Source organism: Carassius gibelio, chromosome A21 (genome assembly GCF_023724105.1).
Source record: "Carassius gibelio isolate Cgi1373 ecotype wild population from Czech Republic chromosome A21, carGib1.2-hapl.c, whole genome shotgun sequence".
NCBI lineage: Eukaryota > Metazoa > Chordata > Actinopteri > Cypriniformes > Cyprinidae > Carassius > Carassius gibelio.
The window spans coordinates 20735844-20763587 of NC_068391.1; the positions used below are offsets into that span (position 1 = coordinate 20735844).

A 27744-nucleotide genomic window follows, 5' to 3' on the forward strand; every position below is an offset into this window, starting at 1 on the left:
CCAAGTAACACAGACTCTGCTTTCTGAGTTTTAAGGTTGTGTGTTCACTTTAATTATGATAATGATGGTGTTTTTGTAGGGCTGCCTTCCAGTACGCCATCAAAATGTCCCAAAGAATCCAGTGAAAAGGCTGAGCTAGATCGACTGGAAGAAAATCAGTGCTGTGAGTGTACAGACTCATCTGCAGCATTCTGCCTAGTGTGTAAGAAATCTGAAATGAGCAGTGAGCAACTGGTCTGTGATATTTATCATCAGTGATAATATTGTTATTTGAGCAATGTGCGAGTTGAGTGTAAGTATGTCACTCACTTTGCAAAAAAACTAACAAAAACATATCTTGAGAGTGTGAAAGAATTCAGAAGCCTTAATCAGGTCAGTGCTACGTCAGCACAGAAGTTTATCATTTGGAAATATCTAAAACATTCCAGCGATTTTTACTCCATTCAAGCGCAAGAAGATGCGAAAGAGAACTTAATTTGGCACTGTCCCAGTCTGAGGCACACACACAAACTGTGCACAGTAGATATGATGCATGTTGACTTATATCTTACCAAGATGTGGTTTTATAGTTTACTTAAAAAATGTTAGTTAAAAAAAAAAAACAAGTTGCCAGCCACCACCAGCATTTCTGATCATTTTAATTAAAATTTTAATTGATCTTCTGTTTCTTCTCTAATACAGGGTGGATATGAAACGGCACAAATATTAAAGCTTTAAGGAATCCTTCCATCTGCATGTATATGATGCACATGTGTAAACTGTAAATTAGTTGTTGATTTGTGTTTTTTTTCTGATTCTTCATTTATACATTGGTACAGAAAGGATGTGAAAAATTGTTGTATTATTTCTGTTTTATTGGTAATCCCAAAAAGTAGTTTTTTTAAAGAGTTGTGTTGTATTTATTTATTCATAAATACAAATGCAATGTAAGTCTGAGTTACATTAAAGCATAATACACTCTCTGGAATGCAGACTGTCATTCAGCTCTTTATTATATAATAACCACTGGGCATTTTATTGCCAGCATGATAAATATGATTAAATGGGCTGTTAATATATTTAAATTAACAGTTTCTGGTAGCCACTGACTTCCATAGTGTTTTTATCAGCTGTTTGGGCTCTCATTCTGACGGCACCCATTCACTGCAGAGCAGAGACACTGATGCAATGCTACATTTCTACAAACCTGATGAAGAAACAAACTCGTCTTCATCTTGAATGGCCTGAGGGTGAGTAAACTAACACTTTTTTTCAGATAAATTGTACTTTGTTTAGTGTTATTACAGTCATTTTTAATGCGTCTGTAGATAGAGACGCTGATGAGCTCTTCACAGTACAGTGATGATTTCTCCATCGGTCTCCACCTGATTCTGCACACAATGTCAGATGACACCATCATTTCTGATACCATACAGTGAGATTTATTATAAGTGTGGAGGCTCACCATGAAGATCTCGGTGTGACGTACGATCAGCTCTTTGGTTAACTGCATCATGGCTGCTTTCATGGCGAGCTCCTGGAACAGCGTGACCACAAATATCACGGCCAGATTATGAGCCGTCATGCGGTTCTCCTGACTGTGCATCTGGACGCTGAGACAGCAGATATTATCAATCCATTGTGTGTGTGTGCATATGTGCATACACACACACACACACACACACACACACTCAAATACCTTCAAAATAACAAATGCAATTATACAAAATAAATGCAGCCTTGGTTTAAGAAATCTGAAATATTCCAAACATTTTACTGGGAGCGTCTACACAAAGCATGCCGACTGTTTTAATAAAAAAAAGTAAGACTTGACTACATAGAACGTCTCTAATATGTAAGATTTGGATCGTAAGACTTTCATTCATTTATGGATATTTATAGATGCTCAGAAGTGCATATTGAGTGTTAGTAAGTCAGTGTGTGGTCATACATGTGCAGGTGTCCACACAGAGCGTCCAGTGTAGCGCGGTTGACTGGAGGAAGCTGTTGAAGCAGTTTGCGGTACGTCTGCAGTCTCTGTTCTTCGTCTGACACAGCTGTGGAGACAACTAATACATCAATACACAACAGACTTCATATATAACATGTCATTTATGCATGCATGAGTGTTCTTGCAGTGATGGCTGAGGACAGACGGACCTGCAGCTTTCAGCCAGAGCGGTCTGTGTGTGTCCGGTATGATCTCAAAGCTCTGCCGCAGGATCTGTTTCAGAGCTCCTGAAATGTCCAGGATGGAGAGCTCGTCTGTTTCCAGAACCGTTCCTCTCGGAGAAACACGCAGAGCATCGACCAGCTTACTGATCCGAGGAGCGACTCCACAGCGCCGGTACAAACCATCCACCTTCAGCCCTGGAACAAACACAGCAGTTCCCTTCAAAAGAGACTTTGGTGTCTTTCTAAAAATGAGACATTCTAGTATATACTACAAGCTTGAACATGTGATCCTGGATGCTGATTGGTCAAAAACACACACACACACACACACACATATATATATTTGTAACATGTAGTCCCTAATGAAAAATAAGTATACTTTAGCATACTTTCATAGAGAGTACTTAATATAATATATACGGTAATAAGAATATACGGTAACACTTTAGAATAGGTAACACCTATTAGTTGCTTATTAGCATGCATGTTACTAGAATAGTAGCCATGTATTAGTGCTAATTAATTAATATTAATTAATATTAATTAACTTATTCTACTTGACCTTATTCTACATCCCTAATCTTACTCAATACCTAAACCTAACACCTAGCTTACTAACTATTAATAAGCAGCAAATTAAGACTTTATTGAGAGAAATGTCGTAGTTAATAGTTAACAAGTGTTACCGAATATACTTATATACGTAGGTATTTATAATTAAATGAAAATGTACAATGGATTAATATTAAATGGAGAACTTAAGAGTGCTTTTTGACCCACTTCAGTACATCTTTTTATGTAGTTTAACTATTAACGTCTATTGTCTTTGTAAAATTATAAAAGAGTTACTGCTGAATTTACTGACAAGCATTTAAGATAAACTAAGAGACTTAAATGTCATTTATATTGAAACTTGTATGTTGTATATTTAAGTATAGTATAATTACACATTTATAACAAAGTTACAATTTAATACATTTAAAATATATTAAATGTAATCCCAGGAAACCTCATTACATTACAAACTGCAATTTGTTAAAGCGTATTTTAGTTTGCTCTCTTTAATTACACTTAAGTGGTCTTTTATATTAAATGATCCGCAAGTACAGTTTTTGCTCACTTTTTAGTTTGGGGAGCAATTCTTGCTGATAAATGACTATTACCTACAACTTTTTCCTCAGTAAACTCCCGATCTGCTGCTTATTAATAGTTAGTAAGGTAGTTGTTTAGTTAAGGAATGGTGTTTAAAGATGAAGAGGAATCTAAACTACGATCATGCAGAATAAGATATTAATATGTGCATTATAAACAGCCAGTATTCTAGTAATATTCATGCTTATAAGCAACTAGTTAATAGTGAGAATTGGTCCCCAGACTCCAGACTTTTTAAAAAAAATATACTTTAAAGATGTACTTTTGATTATGCAATAAGGCAGAGAGGTTTAGCGCTACTGAAATGATCCGAACAGAAGTTGCCTCACCGTACTGTGTGATGTGAGAGATGCACCTGTCTATGGAGCAGGGCACAGATCCTGAGCGCTTCTGTCCGTCTGTGCTCGAGCACATGGTCTTCTGCACGAGCTCATGCCACCGCAGACAGCTGTGCTGCAGCTCAAACTGCATGTGTAACGTCCTGCAGCAAACACACGTTCAGCGATCAGTGAGAGATGCTTTCTGCTGCAGATCCACATTAAACACTTCCAGAACCTTCACCCCTTAAAGGGTTAGTTCACCCAGTAATCAAAATGATGTCATTAATAACTCTCCCTCATGTCGTTCCAAACACGTGAGATCTCCGTTCATCTTCAGAACACAGTTTAAGATATTTTAGATTTAGTCGAAAATACATTTTGGTCTTCATCTTGGCTGAGCTTTCAACGTTGTTACGGGAAAGGATGAAGCTGATTGGTTAGTTCTTGTCACATGACCTGCGGTGCGCTTGCGGCTCTCAGAGAAGTTGAGATGTTTTTAACTCGATGTGGTGCGGATGCCCCTGGAAAAAACGAGCGCGTCGCTTCCATTATGAGCGCGTATACCGCGCGCCTACATTGGAAATAACGAACATGAGCGCGCAAAAGACGCAATATGTGAATGGCCCCTAAACTCCAAAGTATCATTGCTTTGGTTAGACATTTTGATGACTACAGCGACGCAGCACGTTTCTCTGCTGAAGACACCCAAGAGTCTCCTGCTCTTCGTTTCCAAGTTTCCAACAACATATATTTAATAGACAGATCAAAATGATTGTTAGGGACACTTTAGTAGTCACTGGACATGTCATAGCGTCCGTTCGTAACTCTACACCCTTGATCTTCATGACACTGACCGGTCAGGAAACTCCAGCAGGATGCAGTTCTCTGAGCGCTGCAGATCTGTAGAGAAGACACATGTGTTTAATAGACAGCACTATGAGAGTGTTTGGTGATCTGATGCGGGCTGTGATACTGACGGCAGCGTGTCTGACTGTCCAGGGTCACCGTGTCTGTGGAGCCGTGTTTGGTGTGGATGCTCATCTCTCCGTCCTGAAGGGTGCACCACACTTCTGCACACTGCAGCGCTGCACCCTCTCGTATAGACGCTCTGGACACGGCACAGACCCCCAGCAGATCCTCCTCCACCACGGCACCCGCCAGCACAATCTACACACAGCAGCTTCTCGTCAGCCACCGATGAACCTCACATGTTCACTAGCAGAGAGGGCTGATGTGTCTCCACCGGGACGGAGATGATGCTTTACCTTCATGATATGCAGCATGTGACTGAGGAGAGCGTCTCTTTCGGCTGCCCTGCAGATCACACTGTCTGTCAGCAGTAACACCTCAAACTCATGCGATTGCCTGTGAACCACATGGTAAGCATATTACACTTCCAGAGTAAAATGCATGTTCTGCACAACATAAGAGAAACTTGAAAAACTTGAAAGAATGGTTTCTATATTCTCTTCTGTGCACTGTATTGAATTTGTACTTGTAGTGAACTTCAAATCTTAAAGTATATTTAAAAAACCATACATGCAGATGATATAATATTAATGAAATAAAATGCCACTTAAGTGCACTTAAAGAGAAAGGACTGTTTGGTGATCCCATCTTAAAAAGTGCACTTTGTAATAATGGCGAATACATTTTTTTTTAAGTTTTAATGATCTTTTCTCAAGCTACTTGACTAACAAAGCATATAATTTGAATGGTAGTGGATTATTTAGTATTTCAAGTTAATATATTTTAAATGTGCTAAATTGCAACTTAATCATTATGATTAATTACAGATAGATTTAAATAAATTACATATAGGTACATTTTAGTCCATAAATCATATTCCAGAAATCATAATTCAAAGACAACAGAAATAATTATGAAATTACACACACATACATATATATATTTTAGTCCTACTTAAGCGGGTCAAAAAACACTATTGCATTTAATATAAATGTAAAATAAAATGCGCTTAATTTAATAGTAAACAGCATGTAATTAAGTGTCCAAAACAATACATTCAGTCCAAACTCAAGTATATTATTTTAAACATTATTACCGCAATCTTTGTATAAGCGTGCTTCAGTGTTCTTCTTTTTCACAAGGGATTTTAGGCCGATTTCATAAAAATATCAGTATTTTCAAAAAGCTCCCAAATGCACAAGAAAATGTGCTTTAGGAGACAATTTCTCAGAACACAAGCCAGTGCCGAGCTACAGTCCACAGTCATTTATTTTGTCAATCAGACTATAGCCCTTCGCACTGCATTATTTTTCTAACACATTGTGTGCAAACACAGGATTGTCCACATGATGATATCCGTAATGCACGGCTGCATGAATGCTGTCCTAACTTTGAGATGGTAAAGACAGTCATGTGTTTAGAGAATATGGTGACACATGTTACCCCACAGAGCAGTCGAACACTGAGATGACTTCTGTCAAATCCAGCACATCACAGGCGGCAGACTCGTTCTCCTGCGAGAACAAGAAACGCTCCTCGTCCAGCTTTCCATGGAGCTCTTCTACACGTGTGGAAAAGACAAAGAAAACCCAGCGTTGTCATCTGAATCCAAGTGTCAGATAAACAGACAGAGTCGTGCGTCTTACCGATCTGCTCCTCTGAGTGTCTGGTTTGCTCAAAGTCTGGTGCCTCTAAAACAGAGATGAATTCAAATGAACAGAAACTGATTACAGTCACTTATATTAGATAGTGAACAAAATAATCAACATGCACAGGCCACCTCAAAAATACACAGACTTCAGCATACTCTTAAAATTGAGTAGTTATGAAAACATAGTTTAAAATAATATAACCACGTTCCATCTGAATGCAATGTTTCCACACACTTAATTGCGTGTTATTTATAATGTTTTGACTCGCTTAAGTAGGACTTGAGGATTATATGTAATAGATATGTAATTTTAGAAGTACATCTATTAATGTAGACTGAAATCTAATGTAATTTCTGTTTGAAAGTTGTATATTTACAGTTATTTTCTAATAACACGTTTGTAACGAAGAAGCTTCAATTGAGTCCATTTAAAATATATTTGCTTTAAAAGTAATATTGCATAAATCAGTAATAACCAAGTACTTTGCATGTGCTTGAGTATGTTAGTCAACGCATCGAAATACATGCATGATCAAAGATGATTAAAACATAATGATTTAAAATGTACTTTAAAGTAAAACTTTTTTAAAGTGTATTTAATTGTGGTAAGAAACATTCCTGAAAGTGTCTTTTTTAATTGCACTTAAGTGGACTTTTATTTCATTAATATTATATTATTTTGGCAACACTTTACTATAAGTTTCATTAGTTACCACGAATTAATAAAGGAACAATAGTTCTACAGCATTTATTAATCTTAGCTAATGTTAATTTCAACATTTAGAGCTACATTATTAAAATCAAAAGTTGTGATTTAAGTTAGCATTAGTTAATGCACTGTGAATTAACATTAACTAACAGTGAACAACTATATGTGTCTCATTAACAAAGATGAATTAATACTGTACTGCATTGTTCATGTTAGTGAATAACATTAACTAATGGAACAGTATTGTACAGTGCTTACCCTTATTTTTAAGTCATTTTTTAAAATATACTTTTAAGATTTGAAATATACTATAAGTCAAGCACACATTCAGTACAATTAACCACACTCCTTTTTAACAAGAGCACACTTCAAGATCAAGAAAAACATATTTTGAATAAAGACAAAGACTAATTTTTCTTTTCTTTTTTTCTTTTTTGTGCTGTAACACCACAATTATTAGCGCCCTTATGAGTAACAATCTAGCTGAAGCATGTATGTGTACACACACACACATATATATGTGTGTGTGTGTGTGTGTGTATGTGTCTATGCAAATGATCTGATGGCTTTAAAAGTAGACGTCAAAAGACCTGGACATGTTCAAAAAGGAGTCTAAATGTGGCATGAAATCAAGCTGCACTAACCCACAAACTCGTTGTGTCGGAGGAGCTCGGTCTGCAGGGCTTGTCCAGCGCTCTCGGCCACACTGATGGCAGACTGAAGCTCAGGATCTGTGGCGCTGCAGGACACTCTGGCTCCAGAGCACAGCAGAGACAGCGTCTCCTCCACATCAGGACCAGCAGCCACCTCCCGCAGCCTCTGAGGAGCAGCACAGAACACGTCAGCATCACATCGCTCCCAAACAGGCTGCTCTCATCACGTGCTGACCTGGTCAAGCAGTTTCTGGCTTGTGGCGAGCGGGTGAGCTTTCCGGTACAGTCCTTTGTGGTATTTGGCGAGGATAAACTCCAGCCTCTGATCTGGAGAGACGTCAGGGCGGATCTGCTCCGTCGGAGGGATGCTGGGACCCCAAACACTGCTGGCAGCTTTATTCCCATACAGCACAAACAACTGAAAACATGACGTGTGTGTGCATTGCTTGTTAAGTCACATTTCGGTTTCAAAGCAGACTCAGGGTAAGGATCTTTTTTTTTAAATATCAAACTTATACAATTTCAGCTGTAAAGTGGCTCTATAGTGTCATTTTTAAATGACAGTGTTATTGTTGCAAACTAAGAAGACAGTGATGTCATTATTCAGCTCAACTCAGTTCAGTTCAATAACAGTGTAAAGTTCATCAAATGACATCAAATTATGAAACAAAAGTGTCACAATAGTGTAATTCAGCTAAAGGCGACAGTGGCAAGGTGGTTAAAAGACACTCTAAAACACTTTTTTATGATACTACACATTATTTTGAATTAGGGTTATTATAGTTATTATAGCTAACACTAGATATAAAAACATGAAATCAAATAAATGTTAACTGAAATAAAATGTAATAAACTTACTAAGTAAAGTTTATAGTTTGACGTCATTTACTAAACTAAAACTCAGATAAGAATTAACAAAAACTATATAGATTTAAAAGCAACAAAAACTTATAAAGATGACAAAAAAAAACAAGAAAAATTATTTTAAAATCAACGTTAAATCAGAAAATATAAAAGTAAAATGTGATTCAAAATATTTACTATAATAGTAACTTAAAAATACTAAAATAACATGATGAGTTTTTTTTTTTTTTGTCATTTTGTTTTTCTGATTAAAAAAATTTATCAATGGCAGAAAATGCACCCCCACTGAAGTCTTTTCTTTTCATGGAGGCTATTGTACATATACAAGTCACTTTCTTGTCAAAAAACATGCAAATTAGTATGAATTCATCATAGTATTACTATGAATTATAATGTTGTTAAAAAGAAAAGGCCACATCTCACATTAACCTCAAAAATCCATAAAGCTGAAATTAATTGAAGGTTGCTGACGCTTATGAACTTTATGCAGAGACTTAAGAAAAGCAATTCATTTTCAAGCTATTTAAATATGAATATTGAAAACACAACTTTTCAGACTACTGTAAAATAAGTGGAAAATAAAAGGGGTCATATAAGAGACAGAACTCACCTGAATTAACGGCTCCGTCCAAACCTTATCGTCTAGTCTGAGACCTCGCACTTTGGAGCGGTTACTGCTCATGAATCGATGTGCGGCTGCGCAGGCCTCACAGATGACCACCAGCAGGTTCACCGATGCACACTCGGGGTTAGCCGCGCCACAGTCAGCGCACACTTTATTACAGGGACTGGACCGGAGTCGAAGAGCCACCTCGCTGTAGGACAGAGCGCTGCGGATCACTTCATCCAGACGCTCCAGCCACACGGACGTCTCCTTCGCTGAGTCTGCAGAGAAACTGAGCCAACCATCGGTTACTTCACCAACATAACACAGAACCAAGCAGAGAACAGAGACACTGGCAATATTTCCATTGCAGTGACCAAAAATATCATGCTCATCAATATTGTCACGGTGCAAATGTAAAAGAAATTACTCATACTCACACTAAAAATCCTTTCATAAGGTTTTATGTTGAAAACCAATAAATATAATAAGCAGCACTTTGCTCCTTTTGTTTGCATTAACATTAAAAAAATTATGTAACACTTTATTCACCAATATACCAGTTCTCACTATTAACTAGTTGCTTATTAGCAGCATATTACTATCATTTTGGCTGTTTATTAGTACTTACAAAGCAGATATTAATGTCTTATTCTTCATTAACATATTTTAGATCCCTTAATCCACCCCATGCTAACTAATAAGAAGTAGAAAATTAGGAGATTGTTCAGGGAAAACTCTTACTTGATAGTGAATATGTGTTCCCTATTCTAAAGTGTTACCCATGTTCAAGTAAAGTAAAAAAAAAAAAAAAAAGTTTATAAAATGATACAACTTAATTTTCAGCATTTTATTATTTAAAAAAAGGATGTCAAAATGAAAAAAAATTAAGTATTTAATCTGCCCCATAAACAATTGTACATAGGCTACCTTATTCTCTAAAGTGTTTTTTTAATGCACATTAACTTACTTTCCATCCACCGATTTACAACAAACATTTGGACCAATATTCAGATTGGTCTGAACACAAAGGGCAGACAGGCTGAATGAAAATGTGAGTTCACTGATTGTCTCCGTCACTGTCTGTTTCTCCTCTGTAAACACTGCTTTATTATGCATTACATAAAGAGAAAGATGAAAGAAAATGCCATCGAAACTTTTCTGAAGACAGTCGGTTTCCCTTTGATTTCATTCATTCGTTCAATCTTTTATTTTATTTCTCTCAGCACTCTGCCTTATATCATGTTTGCACATGCACCTGCAAATTTATTTCTGACAAGCCTCAAATCTTAGAAGCTTTTATAAACACCAATGCTGTTTGTCTTTCTTTTGTTTAAATGCTGTGATACTTTGAGCAGGGTTTACCACCGGTGTTTCAAATACGGTTTAAATGATACACACAATAAGTGTAATACTAAACATCAGGACTTTTTAACATCAAAGTGGTAAGATAAGAAACTTCTCGCTTACAAATGTGAGAAATGAAGACACTCACTTGAAGGTCCTGTATGGAGTAATGAGACTGAAGCTGTGACGTCCCGTCGACTTCACACACGCTATGTTCATAGACACACACATCATGCCGAGACCCACACTGTAGTCCTGCGGATCCAAACCAGTTTAATGTGCAAATGTTGCTTATCAACAACTACAGTCCAGCAGAAAAACATGCATGGTCATTTGTTGAAGTACTACAACATTTGAAATCATTTATTTGAAAATAGTCTCAACACGCTTTAAAAAGTCAATTGTTTCTTCACGCTTTTAAACAATGTTCGCTGTGATTTTGCCAAGTTAGACATGGTCCAAAAATATAGGCTTAACCGAATCCCTAACCCTAAACCTAACCCTACCCATAATTTATTCCTAAAATCAGAGGGAAATCATAGCTGATTAACAAAGGTGTAGAAGCACCTAACTCTGGTTGTAAGCCTAAAACAGATATTTCCTGAAAAGTTATATCTCAATTCTGATTGGTTGATTGGAATGCTGTTCCAGGATCAACAAGGATGAAAATCAAATTTCGGCTAATTTTCCTCAAACACACAAACTGGCGTCGTAACCGTCGTAAACCCAACTGTGTTCCTAACCGCTCTTCTGATCTCTTGAATCCTTCTTGAAAGGTTGACATTAGTAAGCAGATTTCCAAACCTCTTTGCTGTTGTAAATCCAAAAGGAGTATCCACGGATAGCAGTGTACACCTTTTTCCGTGGCTCTTTCATGATCAGCGGTCCGCGTTGTTTGGGTTCAGTGAGCGGTTCTCTTCCTCGAGTGCTGTAGAGAGACATCAACCAGCGCTGCCGCACATCTACCACACAACACAATCACAGCACAGAGCTCAAAGTGATGACTTGAAGATTCAAATGAACCAAAAACTAACTCTCAGCTTTAAAGGTGCTGCATGTCATTTTTTGACTGCACTAAAGCATAAAATACCATAATACATTTGCATGTATTTAGGAAACATGTGCGTTCTGTGTCGGAATGTCTGCTTTTGTTTTGGTCTATGTGACTCCGCCCACTGGCAGTTTACCTAATAGGATTTCGAGAGCCCCGGTTACCAATTGGTTCGAAAACAAAGCGATTGCAAACAAGCAAACAAACCGAGTCATTACAGATTACAGATTCAACTCGACCTAAAAAGCCTCGACATCCATCGATAGAGCAGAGGCTTATTAAAACACACATAAAACGTACATTATAAGGCTAAAATTGTGAGTTTGCTCTCATTCTTTTTTGCATCTGGCAACCCACATAAGTGTCAAATCTGTGGAGGGGTGGGAGAAACAACACTCTCTAATATTTTAAATGAGACTGCAGTACCCTTTTCAACCACTAGCTGTCAATATTACATATTGCACCTTTAAAGGGACAGTTCAACAAAAAAATTTTTTTTTAAAAGCTGTTATTTACTCGCCCTCAGGTCATCCAAGATGTAGGCAGTGATGTACAGTTCACAAACCAATCATGCTTCTGAACCGGTTCTTGAACTAGATAAACCAGTTCACCATATCAGACTGAATCATCTTAAGATCTACAATCTACTCAGATCTACAAATAACTCAGTCAAAACTCTTTACCCAAGTATTATTGGGTGCTTTAATAAATTAACTGTGTTTATGCGACATCACTGTGTGATTATGTAAACACACTGGTGAACTGGTTCAATGAATCTGTCTGAAAGAACCAGTTTACAGACTTCCTTGTTCACTGGTCTTATTCTTAGTTTGGTGATAGGATCATGACACTCTTTGTCTTGTTGGATCCTGACACTTTGTTCTAGTTTTGGTTCGGTGTCAGTGTTGAGGTCCTGACATCCATACTCCGTGCATTTCTGTCTTGCACACAATGGTGATGAAGATTTGTTTGACGTGCTCATCTGTTTTGTGTTGTGTGAGCACATGGCTTCTGTCATGTCTGTTTGCATGTGCCCTATCCACATGACTTTTAGTTTTGTTTTCTGTGTGCTCTATTGCTCGTCTTAGTCTTGACCCGACCTTCTTGTTCCTTGATTATTGGTTTAATAACCCCACCTGTCCTCCCTTGTTACCTTCCTCATTTCCTTCCCTATTTATTCTCCCTGTGTGTTTGTCCTGTGCTGGTTCTTTTACTTGTAGTTGGTGTAGTCTGTGGATCTTTTGAGCATCCTACGCTGTCCTGCGTTTGGATTCTGTCTCATAACCTGACAGAGGCTCTGGATCACAGGTAATATTGTTGTAAATAGTGTTCATTTTCTTGCACAGACCAATCGTTTTGCTTCATAAGACCTCGATATATCGCCAGGAGCCATGGGGATTCATTTTGTACTGACTGATTAGCTTTTTTTTTGACTCTCTTGTGACTGTAGCCACTGACTTATATTTTATGAATCACCAAGGACCACGGTGACCTTTACTGTTCAACTGAAGAAAAAAAGTCACCTACATCTTGGACGACCTGAGGGCGAGGGACAGCAAATTTTCAGTTTTGGGTGAACAATTCCTTCAAGAAATGAGTTTCCGGTTTCCTACCCTCGCTGTGAGCCATGAATTCAAAGTGCTTCTTCTGTAAATGGATGGAGAAGCGTCCTTGATCCTGCTCACGTATGTTGGTGATGCTTGTTACGTGAAAAACATATTCTGTGAATTTGTCCTGGAGCACATTGAAAATGTGGTTATCAAATAAGTATTTGCCATATATACTTTATTTGTATTAATCATGCCATTATGAAACAACTCACTGTGCGCTTCTTCCACAGTGACATGGTATGTCCATCTAGAGTGGCCCACAGAACATTGTGCCTGCAAAACAAATACACATTTAACACAGATATAAACCTTTTGTGTGCACTTCTTACTGTTTGTTCCCTACAATCTTATAATGGGTCTCATAAAGGCCCTTTCACACCATTGACACTTTTGCCTTGTGTAAGATTTACAATTTATCCCCATCAGGTTTTCTGTACCTATTCTGTACATTTTTACACTTAACTGAAACAATTATTTTTTCAAGACAGTTTTACACTTATGTATTCTTTGCATTACACCCCTTGTGAAAAAGATGTACACTTGCACAAATAATATACTTAAAAAAATACACCTAATAGACAAAATACACTTAACTGCATATTATTTTCAATTAAACGAACGGTTCATATTATCATATACATTTATATTAAATGCAATTAGTTTAACTTATTAGTGATCATTTAAAAACAATTTTTGACCCTATTAATTAGGACTTAAATGCATGTTTATTTCAATATTACTTCTACATATATGTGCAAACTGGATGTAATGTTTCCGAACACTTAACTGCATGTTATTAAACAAATCTATTACTAATTTATTTAATTTAAGAGTACTTAATCAGGACTTAAATACATCTTTACATGTAATTTCATCATTGCTTCTATTCTCTTTGAAATATGGTTAAAATGTACTGCATTTATGGTAAACAAAAATATACTTTATTTAAATATAACATCAACTAATACACTATGGTTAACCTATGACAAAGTACTTTTTATCCTCTTTGTTAACACATCAAAATAAGCGTATTTCTTTGAAAGCATGAAAATTAAGTAAACGGAATGATTTAAAATGTACTTTATGAATTAAAACCGGTCATTTGACATTAGTGCACACGGTAACACTTTAGTATAGGGTCCAATTCACACTAATAAGTAGTTGCTTATTAGCACGTCTATTAGTAACATATTAGCTGTTTATTAGTGCTTATAAAGTACATATAATGCATGACATCCATAATCCTACCCAATACCCTAAACTTAACAACTACCTCATAAACTATTAATAAGCAGCAATAAGGAGTTAATTGAGGCGAAAGTCATATTAAATGGTAAGGTAATAGTGAGAATTGGACCCTAAAATAAAGTATGACCGTGCACATTTTAAAATCATTTCATTAAGCCTATAGGTCTGCGTTTCATATTACTGTTTCACAATGCATTTGGTTTGAAAGGACAACTTATTTGTTTAGATTTTATGTACGGATGCTGATATTTCATGAAATGCTTTATTTAATTGAGCAGTTTTGAATGTCTAAATTGCAGGACGTTCTCCTGTGATTTGAGGGATAGTGTAGCGTTAGTTACTTGCGTCCCTTCCACACGTCGAGCCAGCTGGACTGTGCCACCACACACTCGGTTGTCTGGCGTAGCCCTGATAACGTCTTCTTCTTCCTGCTTACATGAATAGTTGCAGCCCTGCAGCCCAAGAATTCAAGAGATTTTAAGACTTCGCCAGTGGCTATGCAATTAGTTACATGTCACCAGACAATACCAGAGCAGGATGAGTGTGTTTCTTCATCAGGTTTGGAGAAATGTAGCATTGCATCAGTGTCTCATCAATGGATGCTCTGCAGTGAATGGGTGCCGTCAGAATTAGAGTCCAAACAGCTGATAAAAACATCACAATAGTCCACAAGTAACCCACATTATTCCAGATTTTATTTGTTTGTAAGAAGCTAATCTTTAAAATCTAACCACATACTGGTTTAGAGATGTTTTGGCTTGTAAATGGTGCTTGATCTGTGCAGATTTCTCTCCTGATTCAGTTTGAAGTTAAAAGTATCTAATGATTTGTTTCTTACAAAAACCCATCTTTTGGTTAATCGAGTCATTAACTGATTAACTGATGGACTGAAGTGCTGTAGATTACTTTTGATGTTTTTATCAGCTGTTTGGACTCTCTTTCTAACGGCACCCATTCACTGCAGAGCAAGCGATGCAATGCTACATTTCTCCAAATCTGAAGATTCTCTTGCATGGTGAGTACAGTATGAGTACACATTTTCATTTTCTGGGGAACCATTCTTTTATTGTCACGATAATAAAAATCTTAATGTCTTATTTGATTTAGGGGTGAACTATGACCTCGGCACTTGACATTTTAATCACATGGGGCATGATCGTTTTCTGAGATGCAATCATATTGTACCGTGGTATATTGGGTCCGTCAGCGTTGTTCTGAAGATCCTGTGATCTGGGAAGGTTATAGATCTCTCCATTGATGCAAACATCTGTCTGAACACCCATCACCTGATCTGTGAAACTACAAGGAGGAATATAAACACAGCAGGAAGCAAAGCCCAACAGGTTTGATCAAGAAACATGCAGTGAAATCACAGTTGAGAGGCATTACCTGGCTTTATCTGAATGATGCTGGTCGTTACTGAGCGAGTCTGGAGTCGCAGGACAATCATCAAAAGATGAAGATGAACTAATGAAGAGCGACTCTGGCTTTGGAAGCATCTCCCTGCAGCTGGTTTTAACATCTTGAGGATCAGGGGAATCCTCCTCATGCTTCACATCAGTTTCTCCTGAGAAAAACAGCAGTCATCACCATTAGAAAGGTTTGTTCTTTGTGTTGGTGTGAGCAGTAGATGTCCTTTTTAGCCAAAGTGACCGACGGCCAAACTATAATTAAAAAGAACAGTTCACCCAAATGGAAAACTTTGTCATCGCACGCACACAGTAATGTGTGAGAACCGACGGCAAGCCTGGAATGATCTTGAAGCACAATAATGACTAAATAATGAATCCTGATTTTAATTTCTAAATAATGTATAATTATAAATATTTAAATGCATGCATTACAGGTTTCTATAGAAAACACATTGAAGTGTAGTTTATCATGAATTTTGTCAGTACATTCAGCACACTTTAACCATATTTCAAAAAGAACATTTAATTGTAAATAACATGCAGTTAAGTGTTTGAAAACATTACATTCAGCACTTAAGTATATATTATAAATGATTTTTGTAATAAGTACTATTTAAAAAATATAGTAAATATTCATTTTCATTTGTGGCTGAATGTTTCGTGATTTTGTGTACATCAAATATTTATCGATAGTGGTCACTATGTGAATTTGAACAGAAATCTCTTCACTTTTATTGCCTTATAGTCTAAAATGACACAAAGGTGCAGATAAAAAAAAAAAATCTGACTTTATTTGCACATGTAACACACAATATGGAAGTAAAAAGAGAGAGAAACAAAAAACATTAAAAGTGAAACCAAAATACCTTGTTTGTGTAAGTGAACACCCAACTTTTACGCAAGGCACAGAATACAGTATCAGTTTCTGCTGCAGGGATCACATTCTTTTAAATTATCTCAGAAACCAGAAAGAGTCGTCTTGAATTCAGTCACTATCTGCAGGTTATCATTACTTCAGCAGACGCAAGTGACACGTCGATCAACATACTTTGGTCTAAGCTTAAAAAAGTACATGCATGATTGAACCATCTTGATTTCTGAGAGAAATGGGACGCAATATGAACAAAACTGAAATTAGACTGTGAGCATTTTGATTCATATTTTAAGTGCTCCACAAATCTCAACTCTATTAGAGCGTTCTTGTTTTAGCTTGATATAAATGCCTCCTGCTTTGTTTTAATATGACAATAACACTAAAGCAGTGATTAAAGAACAAGATCAATGTCCTTAAATAAACTATCAGGCTTCAATTCTATTAATAATCAAATAATGCAGCCTGTGATCACCATGTGAAATGAAGTAAAGATGTGAAATATAGTCAAATATAGCAAAGTCGTGGAGGGCAATTAATGCACAATAGGATGAAGCTGATTCTCTTTACTTATCTAAATAACAAACTGCACAGCCATAAACGTCCACTTCTATAATTTCTCTATATTTCGCTAATCTTTTGCATTTCATTTTTAAGTTATGTGCTAATCTAATTTTGCATTGTTACAAATAATGTCAGCTCTTATGATAAATAGTTTGAAATGCCCTTATTTGGATTAAAGTGTAGATGCAAATGTAAATGTCACATCTTATGGCTTTATATTTCAATTAATGTAATATTGAAATTGTGGTTTTATGTGTAAAAGCAGACTTTTTTGTGAATCTCATTTCAAACTTTTATCAGGAGACAAAAAAGTGTGAATATTTTGAAACTCCTATATAGGATATAGAGAAATAACTGGGTTCTGGATCAGCGAGACAGATGCATGGATAAATATATGACTGATATTAATGTTTTTGCAAAGAAGACAGTAAAAGTACCTTCAGATGCCGTTTGTGTAACAGCCTTAAAATCTGGACAAGACAACACACCATATCTGAAAGATATTTGAGCACAGTAAGTGTACTGAATACAAATAATAAAAGGTTGAAACAGTGTTCATATTAGATGGGATCAGGTAACCAGCTCCTGTTAGAAAATCAAAATCCTTTGTTCCTTTAAATGTCTGTGTGTGTGTATTGAAAGCTACTTGTTTTGTGATTAGATCAGACACCAGATGAACAGCATGTGCTCACCTTTCACTGGATGACAGCTGACGTAAATACCTCGATCGAGGCTTCGGCACAGGTACGATCTCAGGGGGATCAGACATCTGCAGCCAATAAGTATAATGCACGAGTTATGTTAGAAACGTCAAGAATGTAAACAACATCAAGATTAACCAGAATGCACTGCCTTTGAGATGCATAGAAACATGATGTGTTCAGCTGAGAGTTATTTGCACTCATCAACACAATGACTTTTTATGTCAAAAGGGAAACCATTAAAGGGTCATTCAGAGCCTAACCCTTTGGCAACAGTCTAGATCAGAAATGGGATGTTTCTGTCCTAATCTCCATGCATCTGTCATTTTACTAAACAGAAACCAACACATGTTCAATGTAAGCATATGGGAAACATATCATAAAACTTAAATGGACATTTTATTAAATCTCAAACCAGTCTTCTGATAAACTCAAGTTTTTTATCCCATTATTTAATGCAGTTTTACTCATGAACAGTGCGAGTGTTTCTCTAAATGCCATCCTTTTATAACCACTGTATGAACCTGCACTGTATTAGAAAATACAAATAACATATACAGCAAGCAACAATTCAATTGGAAAGCAATGCAATCACAAATTGTACAATTTTTAGGATCTTCATTGTGCTATTACTATTGCTGGTCTACTACTAAAATCAGTTCAGATACAGTAAAGATACCTAATAATCAATAGTTTATAGTTGCCTGCAATCTAAACTACTGAAGATTTAACTCTTGGTTTAGAAAACAACTAATGTTCCAGCCGTTTGTATTCAGGTTTTCATTCAGTGTATGAAAGAACGTCTTAATATAATAATTTAAAGAGCATGTGCATATGAAAGACTACGGATCTTACCTTGGTGATGTTCCTTTTGGAGAATGAAGTCAAAGCGGTGTGTGTTGTCTGACCGGTTTCACAGACTGTATTGGTGTTGCTGAACTTAAACTCACTAGACAAGAGCTGAATGACATTAGCCCATCCCACCAGCAAACTGAAGCTGATCAGCTCATACAGGGACATTAAAGAGCACAAGTGTGTTTCCACTCTTAGTTCAAATTGCTCTAAAATGTTATGGGTAACACTATTAACTAGTTGCTTATAAGCATGCATATTACTAGCATACTGGCTGTTTATTAGTACTTATAAAGCACATATTAATGTCTTATTCTGCATGATTTTATTCTAAATCCATTAATCCACCCAAAACCTATACTAACAACTACCTTACTAACTAGTAATAAACAGCTAATTAGGAGTTTATTGTTCCCTATTCTAAAGTGTTACCATATGATGCTATAGTGGAGGATAATGCTTGCTTTTAATAACCAATATATATATATATATATATATATTTTTTTTATTATTATTATTATTTTTTTTTTCACTTGCCCATAATTGTTACTAGTTTCAAATGAAAGTTATTTTGAAATCTGTAATTTATCTAAAAGCTGTAAATTCATGTCAAGGGCAAAGAGTGTTGCTGTTACAGCTCAAAACATTTTTCTTTTATCAGCCCTCATCTCTTTTTCCATAGCGCTCTGTCACACACAGATAAAGATTTTGCAACTTAATTTATCGAGAAACAACACCCACCAGCATAATTCGTTTCATTTCAGTCGTGTTAGTCACTTTCACAGCTGTGTTGGTTTAAAGCCTTAGACAGACTTCTCATTTAGTGCAGGTTTAGTGAGTCCAGGAAGAGTAAACAGGGGAAAAGTAGTGTTTGAAAGTAGTGTGTCCACTTTAATTTCTAGTTGTAGAATCTTTTGATTACAATGTGTAACATGTTGAATATGGTTTATTATATTAACTTTATCTAATGCATTTGGTGTCATGAACTCACAATAAACACGTAACTACATATTAAATGCTGTAAAGAATCGTCAGGTTTATGATAGCTAATGCATTAGCTAATGTTAGTCAAATAAACCTGTAAAAAGTTGCCTCTTTGTTTAGAAAATGTAACAAAAACATTTAACAGTTTGTTGCATTTCGGATACAAAAAAGTTACAATAAAATCAGACGCTATAAATTTAAGTTTCACATTATTAAGAACCTTCATTAATGTGGGTTTAAGTAATCATAGATTAATTATCATGATTGCATTGTATACTGTGTAATAACATAACGATCTTCTAATGCTCTGCATTGAAGCATTTAAATGAGATCAATTCCTGCAATCATGCATTAGTGAGTTTTCATCAACATCATGAAAGACACAAATTCAAGATTATCAGGTGAATAATGAGTTACATTTCAGTCTGTTTCTCACACTACATGTGGAGATTAAAAGAATAGTTCACCCAAAAATGAAAATTTAATAGACGTTTACTCCTCCCTCAGGTCGTCCCAGATCAGGAGGAGTGTGTTCTTCATCAGGTTTGGAGAAGTGTAGCATTGCATCAGTGTCTCATCAGTGGATGCTCTGCAGTGAATGGGTGCCGTCAGAATGAGAGTCCAAACAGCTGATAAACACACAGCACTCCAGTCCATCAGTGAACATCTGGAGAAGACAAAAGCTGAAACACATCCAGCATTAAGATGATTTTAACTCAAATAATCCATAATAACACTTCCTCCAGTGAAAAAGTGTTCTGCTCTGAATCAGGAGAGAAATCTGCACAGATCACGCAGCGTTTAAACAGCTCTAAACTAATCTGTGTCTGGATTTTGATGTGAGAGACAACAGGAGATGCACTTTTTCGCTGGAGGAAGTCTTATTATGGATTATATCTCATCCAGAAGCAAAGGTTTACAGTTAAAACGTCTTAATGCTGGATTTGTTTCATCTTTTGTCTTCTCCGGATGTGAGAAGTTCTGGAGTGCTGTGGATTACTGTGATGTTTTTATCAGACTCTAATTCTGACGGCACCCATTCACTGCAGAGCATCCGTTGATGAGACACTGATGCAATGCAACATTTCTCCAAACCCGATCCAATGAAGAAGCAAATGAATCCGTTCCGTTTTGTTGATCTAGACTGAGACCGTCTTGAATGTTTGTCTCAGTGTGTAATAATGATCACTTTACGTGAGCTGAAGCCTCGGACAGTGGATGAAGCCCAGAGCACTTGCTCTCTTCACACGTTCCTCCAGTCTGCTTGATGTCCTGTAAGGCCACTGACTCTCTCTGTGTCTGTTCTTTAAGACCTTGACTTTTCTTTTCCCTGTTAAGAGTGAAATGTACAGTGAACTGATGGTGAAACAGAAAGCCGGTCACAATGATTCAGCTCTGAGACTTTACCTTTTCTCCTCTACATCCTCAATGGTATCAGGCAGAGGAATGTTGAGGGTTTCTGGAAGTAAAAAGGCTATTAAACCAGCGAGCACAGCGGATCCTCCGTATACAATGCTAGGCAGAGCCGGCAGGATCTCATCCAGGATCAGGACGGCAGGAGCGGCCATGGATCCGATCCTGGCCATCGTGGAGGCAAAGCCCATGCCGGTCTGTCTGCGGAGCAAACATCTAAACTCTTACCCCTATTCATGAAGAAGTGAGCATTGCTATTCTCTACTTATGTATGCAAAGTACAATATCTCTAATGGATGGTGCCACTTTGTCTTCTCACTAAACATAGTAAGCTACCTAGTACATGTATTCCTCTCTCTGTTGTGTTTTATTTCTGGTACCACTTTATAATACGATTCCATTTATTGATATCAGTTAATGAATAAGGTGTATACCATGGCACTAATATTTAGGATTAATATCTAAATGATCAGCCTGCTTTATTCATATACCACAGTATTATGATGCAACAAGACACATACTAACACCTTTTTGATGATATAGTGTCCTAACAGCTTAATGATCAATACAAAACAATCACCTTCGGCTGCTTCAGACAGACTCTATCAAGTTTGTCTTCTATAGTTGGTTTATTCTGACCTGATGACAGTAGGGTAAAGCTCTCCGGTGAACAGATAGACACAAGTAAAGGAGGCCGACGTGAAGCCCTTTCCGATAACGGCGAGCGCTGTCCTTGTGATCTGCATGTCTGCAACGACACACAGCATCATTAAACGACTGAACGATGCACGTTATATTGGAGAGAGGCTTGTGTTGTCACATGACATATGACATTTAACAGTACTTTTTGTCAAATCTTCTTACTTGGGAACGAATGATTTATTTTCGTACAAATATTTACATTATTATTTTGTCTACTCTAATAGAAGCAGTCATTTTTACTGTTTAGAAAGTCAGTGTCTTGGGATTAGGTGGATGATGGTGGCCTTATAATAAGGACTTCATCACAGTCTTACCTTTAGGAACAAAAATGTTGGCGAATATTACACACGCTGACATGAGGAGACAGGTGCCTTGGGTTATGCGTCGGCCCAGAAAGCTCAGCATCAGAAGAGCGACCAGTTTAGCCGGAAAATCTACTGCGCCAAAGATGATCTGCATCAGATAGATGTTCACCCCGAACTTCTGCAGGTCCATGGCCAGACCATAATACGCAAAACTAGTCGAAAACCTGTTCAGAATCCACAAACTCAACTTCAAGATTTTTCTATGCATCAGCTTTAATTTGCTTTAAAACATTTAGAATGTTCAGTTTTATAGAATTATTCTAAATGTATCATTTAATTTACAATGTGCACATATTGGTGCAGGATTAGGCATAAAATGCATGAATGCATATGAAAATAAGATGAGAATTAAACAAGTAATTGCAGTCTGGTTCAGATTCAGACAGAAATCATGTCTTTGCAGTGTTTTTCTACAAGACTTCTTCACTGCATAGAAATGTTACAAAATGCATACCATTTTTATGCAAAAGCAAGCAAAACAGGCACTATTTTAGGAATCAGAACACCTAAATTATAGTATGCATTACAGTATGGTATGATTAATGTATTTTTATCACCAGTCAATCATCATCCAGATTTGTTGCACTGCACAGACAGAAACAGCTCAAAGCGATTCTCACCAGACGACCATCAGGCACATAGAGATCTTCCTCATGGTTGGTGTTTTTAGGAGATCAAACACTGTGTAAATGCTCTTACTGGACTGAACCTCTTTCTGCATGTGTGACTCCAGCACCTAAACGTGAAGAGGTCCGCTACCGTTAAATGTTTAAGGTCAGTACAGACTTCATGACACGGATATGAAGTGTGAAATGTTGCTATAGGCTAATGAGAAACCTCTAAAGTGATCTTCTCTGTCATCTCGGGCTTGCCGTTGATTTTAGCCACACGGTGGAGATGTTTCAGTGCTTCTTCAGAGCGACCGTTCAGCACCAGCCAGCGAGCAGATTCAGAGTACCACCTTTGACATGGAGACATGTCTGGATTAGGAAATGCAGAATCAACACAATCTTTGAAATGAGACCAAAGACTCATAAGACCTCTTGTTTTAAGATGCATGGTTTTATCTTGCATTTAGTGTTCTTTCCTTTCTTCATCTTTGTTCAAATCATATACACCTGGGGTCAGTCGCATGCACCAGTAATATGGCATGATTCACATTTAATTCAGCATCAAATGTTCAATAATCTCTTACCAGCTATAGAAGAAGAAGGCAAAGAAAGGGAGACAGACGGCCACGTGTATTTTGCGCCAGTCCTTCAGACTGTACGCCACTCCGGCCAGAATCATCTGACCGAAGGTGAAGAAGAAAGATGAGATGGTGCCCACCAGCGTCCGAGCCTTAGTAGGAATCCACTCCACCTCTAAGAAAAAATGAGCATTTCACATCACATTTATTTATCCAGCACTGTACATACAGTAATACAGACACTACTGTTTAAATGCAGCTTTACAGTAATAAACTGTGAAGTTTTTTTCTTTAAAAAGTAATAATATACACTGCTGTTCAAAAGTTTAGAGTCAGTTAGATTTTTAATGTGTTTTTAGAAGACTATTATGTTCATCAAGGTTGCATGCATTTAACCAAAAATACAGAAAAAACTGTAATAATTTAAAATATTATTACCATTTCAAATAATGTGTTTCTATTTTAATATACGTAAAAATATAATTTATTTCTGTGATGCACAGCTGTATTTTCAGCATCATTCCTCCAGTCTTCAGTGTCACATGATCTTCAGAAATCATTAATATACTGATTTATTATCAATGTTGAAATTTTTTTGCTGCTTAATATTATTTTTTTGTAATATTTTTTGGTGAAATAAATATAATATAAATATATTTTTTTCTGTGAATAAAGTAAAAAAAAGAACAGCATTTATTCAAAAGAAAAATATTTTCTAACAATAAGTGTTTATCACTTTTTTTAAATCAATTTAACACATCCTTGCTGAAAAAAAACATTAATTTAAATAAATAAATATATAAATAAATACTGAACAATTGTGTATATTGGAAAATTTATATTTTGAATAAATGCTGTTCTTTTAAACTTTTTATTCATTAAAAAATCATAAAAAAGTATCACAGTTTCCCAAAAAATATTAAGCAGCAAATGCAGCACTGATAATAAATGATAATATTTTCATGATTTCTGAAGATCATGTGACACTGAAGACTGGAGGAATGATGCTGAAAATACAGCAGAGCATCACAGAAATAAATTACACTTTAAAGTATATATATGTAAAAATTATAAATTGCAATAATATTTCACAATATTAAAGTTGTTTTCTGTATTTTTGATCAAATAAATGCAAGAAGAAGACTTCACAAATCTTACTGACCTCAATCTTTTGAACAGTATTGTTTGTATAGACATTTATTGACTTAATTGTTTATTAAAATTAGTTCTCTGTGTTAATAATTTTTTATATTGTATGTTGGATAAACCGATCAGTTCCTTTCTAACGAGTGAAGAGAGACGCTCACTGAGAGAGACGGCGTTGAGAATGACTCCGGACACAGACATCCCGGTCAGGAATCTGAAGACGCAGTAAACCACGTAAGACGGAGAGAGAGCCGTGAACGTGCCCAAGACAGCCAGCTGAAAATATGACCAGATCAACATGCCCTTTCTCCCAAACCTACAGGAAAATAAAGAGTAAAGAACAGACTCTGAGATCACCTTCACTGCTTCAAAACAGCTCTGCGATGTCTTCCTTACCCATTAAATAAAGGAATGAGTGAATTAATGAATGAATGGTGGGTTGTGGTGCAGATAATCACAGTTAGACATCCATGTGTAGATTTTGTTCTCAAAACCATTTTTCAGTAATAGAAAGATAATCATGAGTGTGTTGACATTAAGTTGGAAACATGAAAAACAACCTGAACTGGTCTCCAAAAGGTTGCAGGTTCTAACCTTGCATGCAACGATCTTACACTTTAAGTTAAAATATTTGTGGGAATAATTGTTTGTGTTGCTCAAAGAGTAAGGCATTGCACTAACAATGGGTTTGGTTCTGTATGAGCTGATAAAATGTCTGTTTTGAATATTAACGTAATTTAGCTTCATTTGTTTCCAATAGTGAAAATTATGGAATCACATCATCGTGCATATCTAAAAAAAATAAAGGTTATCCATAAAAACAGTCTAAACTACTACTGTTGGTTGCTAAAAACAGCACCAACTCAACCACTAGAACAACTGAGACTGAAGTCTAACAGTCTTATTGTTAATAGTCATATTTGTAGGTCATTAATGTCCATGTGGGTGCAGTTTGAGATATGCAACATTGTGGCATTTTAATGCAAAAAAAAAAAAAAAAATACACTGGCATTTGGTTTAAATGCACTTGTACATCATTGATTTGTTGCCTTCACATTTGTACTAGTGAAGAATAACCAGACACACTGTTACTGAATCTTTCCAAAAAAGCGCATTATGTGAATGTGTTTTGTGTGGAGGTGTTATAACGACAGCGGAGGCAGCTGGTTATGCTTTACCTGTCAGATAAGCCTCCAAATATAATGGCCCCCGTCAGCACTCCTCCCATGTAAATGGTCTGGCTCATCTGTTTGAGCGGACGGAGGGTACAAACCAAATCCCACTGTGACAAATAAGAGAAAAGCATTACTGCATGGATGGCAACTCACGCAACATGTGGAAAAGTTTCTCTTAGGATCATGTTTCTGTGGACAACATTACAAGAAGCCTTTAGCCTTGATTTAAGATAAAACTCTGGAAAGGTGCCAGTTTGCAAAATCCCTCCGTTTCAGGATGTACTCAACACTTTCAGAGTCAGCGGACAAACTCCTTCCAGTTTATCTAATTCACTCAAACACTTTCTGATTTTCTTCACTGTTAAAATGAAAATAAAAGGAAATAAAGTATTTGAAAATCAAGTTTTAGTGATCATCCTAAATTAGATTTGAAAGCTTAAACACAAAAAATTAATCCTGTGAAATCCTTGTTGAAATTAATCATTGTGTTACTATGGAAATAGTAGACACTTTGCAGGCCCCTCCCCCTAGTGGGCGGTGACAAGTGTCATATTACAAAATTGACTGCAAAATTGAACTTCTCCTGATATTGACAAAACACATATCATTTGAAAGGTCTCAAGGTTTCAATATTGATATTTTGTGAAATAAGTAAGAACTAATATTGAGAGAGAAATCTATACATTTGTGAATGAAAATGTAAGGTATTAATAAAAAAAATCATTGGAGTGTTTCATGTCACCTGGTGGCTGTTTTTAGTATTGCGCATAAACAAAATCTCAAAGAAACCTAAATTTTTGTGATATCAACTTCATATTTAAAACATAGACTAAATAAAGCTACCTTTATGGCTTTGGATTTATATCCAAAACATTCTGTAAAATATTTATTTTGTATAAACTAAAACAATTTAGTACAGCACATTTTATATTTTTTTATGTCTTCTTTAAAAAGTGTTCGTGAAACACAACCTTTTATGTTCGGATAGTTCGTTTTCACTTCTGTGTTATTTTTTATTTTCTCATTTAATATTATTATATTAATATTCTAATTGCAAACTGAAGTGCAAAAGGTTGAATTGTAAATACATGCACATGTGAGAATGTTTTCAACTTGATAAAAAAAAAAAAAGCATTTAAAAGGTGCTACTTATTTCCTTTCGACCTAAAAAATTTAGTAATTCATGCAATATATATTTTTTATTTTCTTATAAAAAGTAGATCACATCAAGTTTTAATCTGGACACCACTTGCTAATTTTTAACCTAAGATGTTGTAAAATGTCCAGAGAGCTGATGGAAGCGACTTACTTCTGACACTATGGTTGAGATGAACTGAGTCTTGTCGTATGTCCAGCCCTCAGCACAAGCCTCTGTCTGCAGGTCCGATGCATTTGTGTGAGTCGGTTGGTCTGTGATTAAGTGCCACTGAGCGTCGGTGTACCGGGAGCATCTGGACGGAGAGAGGGATGAGTCCAGCGGGATGAAGGCGCGCAGCAGCGCCGCGGTGCTCTGGTTCTGCGACGCTGTGCTGTTCGGGATGCGACAGTGATGCTCCGGTACTCCAGCAGTGAAGTTATTGAGCAAATTCTGGCTAGCCATTAGAAGGCCAGGGATGGACAGAAGAGTGACATGAATCATCTGAAAGCGTCCAAACCCGCCAACTTCATCCAGAAGATCCGCAAAGCCCATGTTAGTATTGATATAGATCTATATATTTCTTCTTTCCTCTGCAGACTGACACAACTCACCCCCACTGAACTCTCGATGTCACGTTAAAAAAAAAGCAGATACAAACAAGTTATTCAAAACTTGGAATGATTAATTTTGAGGTTAATGGTTGCCAAAGGAGTTTCTGATTTCTGAACGCAACACATTTTCCTAACACAGAGATGGAGTGAATTAAAAGTCGCCCCCTCCATGACACACACACACACACACACACACACACACAGAACAATAATCAAGTTTTAATCTGATTAAAATACCCTGCACTGGAATTTTCATAAAGAGCTTGTGCAGGACCAATGACCTTGACAA

General features: G+C 36.5%; 2 protein-coding genes across 2 annotated transcripts; both read right to left on the reverse strand.

Annotated features, from left to right (window-relative positions):
- Positions 1 to 869: 869 nt before the first annotated feature.
- On the reverse strand, positions 870 to 19136 carry LOC127941340 (arf-GAP with Rho-GAP domain, ANK repeat and PH domain-containing protein 1-like). Its single transcript, XM_052536326.1, has 22 exons — positions 17872 to 19136; positions 17617 to 17672; positions 15722 to 15899; positions 15518 to 15631; positions 14674 to 14784; positions 13297 to 13357; positions 13088 to 13208; positions 11228 to 11385; positions 10572 to 10678; positions 9083 to 9368; positions 7844 to 8026; positions 7600 to 7774; positions 6242 to 6286; positions 6039 to 6156; positions 4892 to 4991; positions 4604 to 4793; positions 4481 to 4526; positions 3636 to 3787; positions 2140 to 2349; positions 1931 to 2036; positions 1445 to 1592; positions 870 to 1370 (listed from the first exon to the last, which is right to left on the reverse strand). Exons 1-22 carry the CDS (start codon positions 17946 to 17948, stop codon positions 1329 to 1331), a joined length of 2784 nt encoding a protein of 927 aa, XP_052392286.1. The 5' UTR covers positions 17949 to 19136; the 3' UTR covers positions 870 to 1328.
- Positions 19137 to 19597: 461 nt separating this feature from the next.
- oatx (organic anion transporter X) lies at positions 19598 to 27465 on the reverse strand. The gene is made up of 10 exons (XM_052536331.1): positions 27016 to 27465; positions 25710 to 25813; positions 24693 to 24847; positions 23392 to 23560; positions 23034 to 23157; positions 22817 to 22932; positions 22146 to 22360; positions 21769 to 21877; positions 21124 to 21330; positions 19598 to 21046 (listed from the first exon to the last, which is right to left on the reverse strand). The coding sequence occupies exons 1-10, from the start codon at positions 27394 to 27396 to the stop codon at positions 20902 to 20904; spliced, it is 1725 nt and encodes a 574-aa protein (XP_052392291.1). The 5' UTR covers positions 27397 to 27465; the 3' UTR covers positions 19598 to 20901.
- Between the last annotated feature and the right edge of the window lie 279 nt (positions 27466 to 27744).

What these genes read in the sequence shown, in the direction of transcription:
- oatx (XM_052536331.1), bottom strand. Translation starts at nt 27,396, where the DNA reads ATGGGCTTTGCGGATCTTCTGGATGAAGTTGGCGGGTTTGGACGCTTT. An exon ending in GCCTTCTTCTTCTATAGCTG is followed by an intron (nt 23,158 to 23,391) that starts GTAAGAGATTAT and finishes TCCATGTCAAAG; the next exon opens with GTGGTACTCTGAATCTGCTC. An exon ending in ATGTGCCTGATGGTCGTCTG is followed by an intron (nt 22,361 to 22,816) that starts GTGAGAATCGCT and finishes GATTCTGAACAG; the next exon opens with GTTTTCGACTAGTTTTGCGT.
- LOC127941340 (XM_052536326.1), bottom strand. Translation starts at nt 17,948, where the DNA reads ATGTCTGATCCCCCTGAGATCGTACCTGTGCCGAAGCCTCGATCGAGG. An exon ending in CATCATTCAGATAAAGCCAG is followed by an intron (nt 15,632 to 15,721) that starts GTAATGCCTCTC and finishes TCCTCCTTGTAG; the next exon opens with TTTCACAGATCAGGTGATGG. An exon ending in GACGTGTGGAAGGGACGCAA is followed by an intron (nt 13,358 to 14,673) that starts GTAACTAACGCT and finishes TTTGTTTTGCAG; the next exon opens with GCACAATGTTCTGTGGGCCA.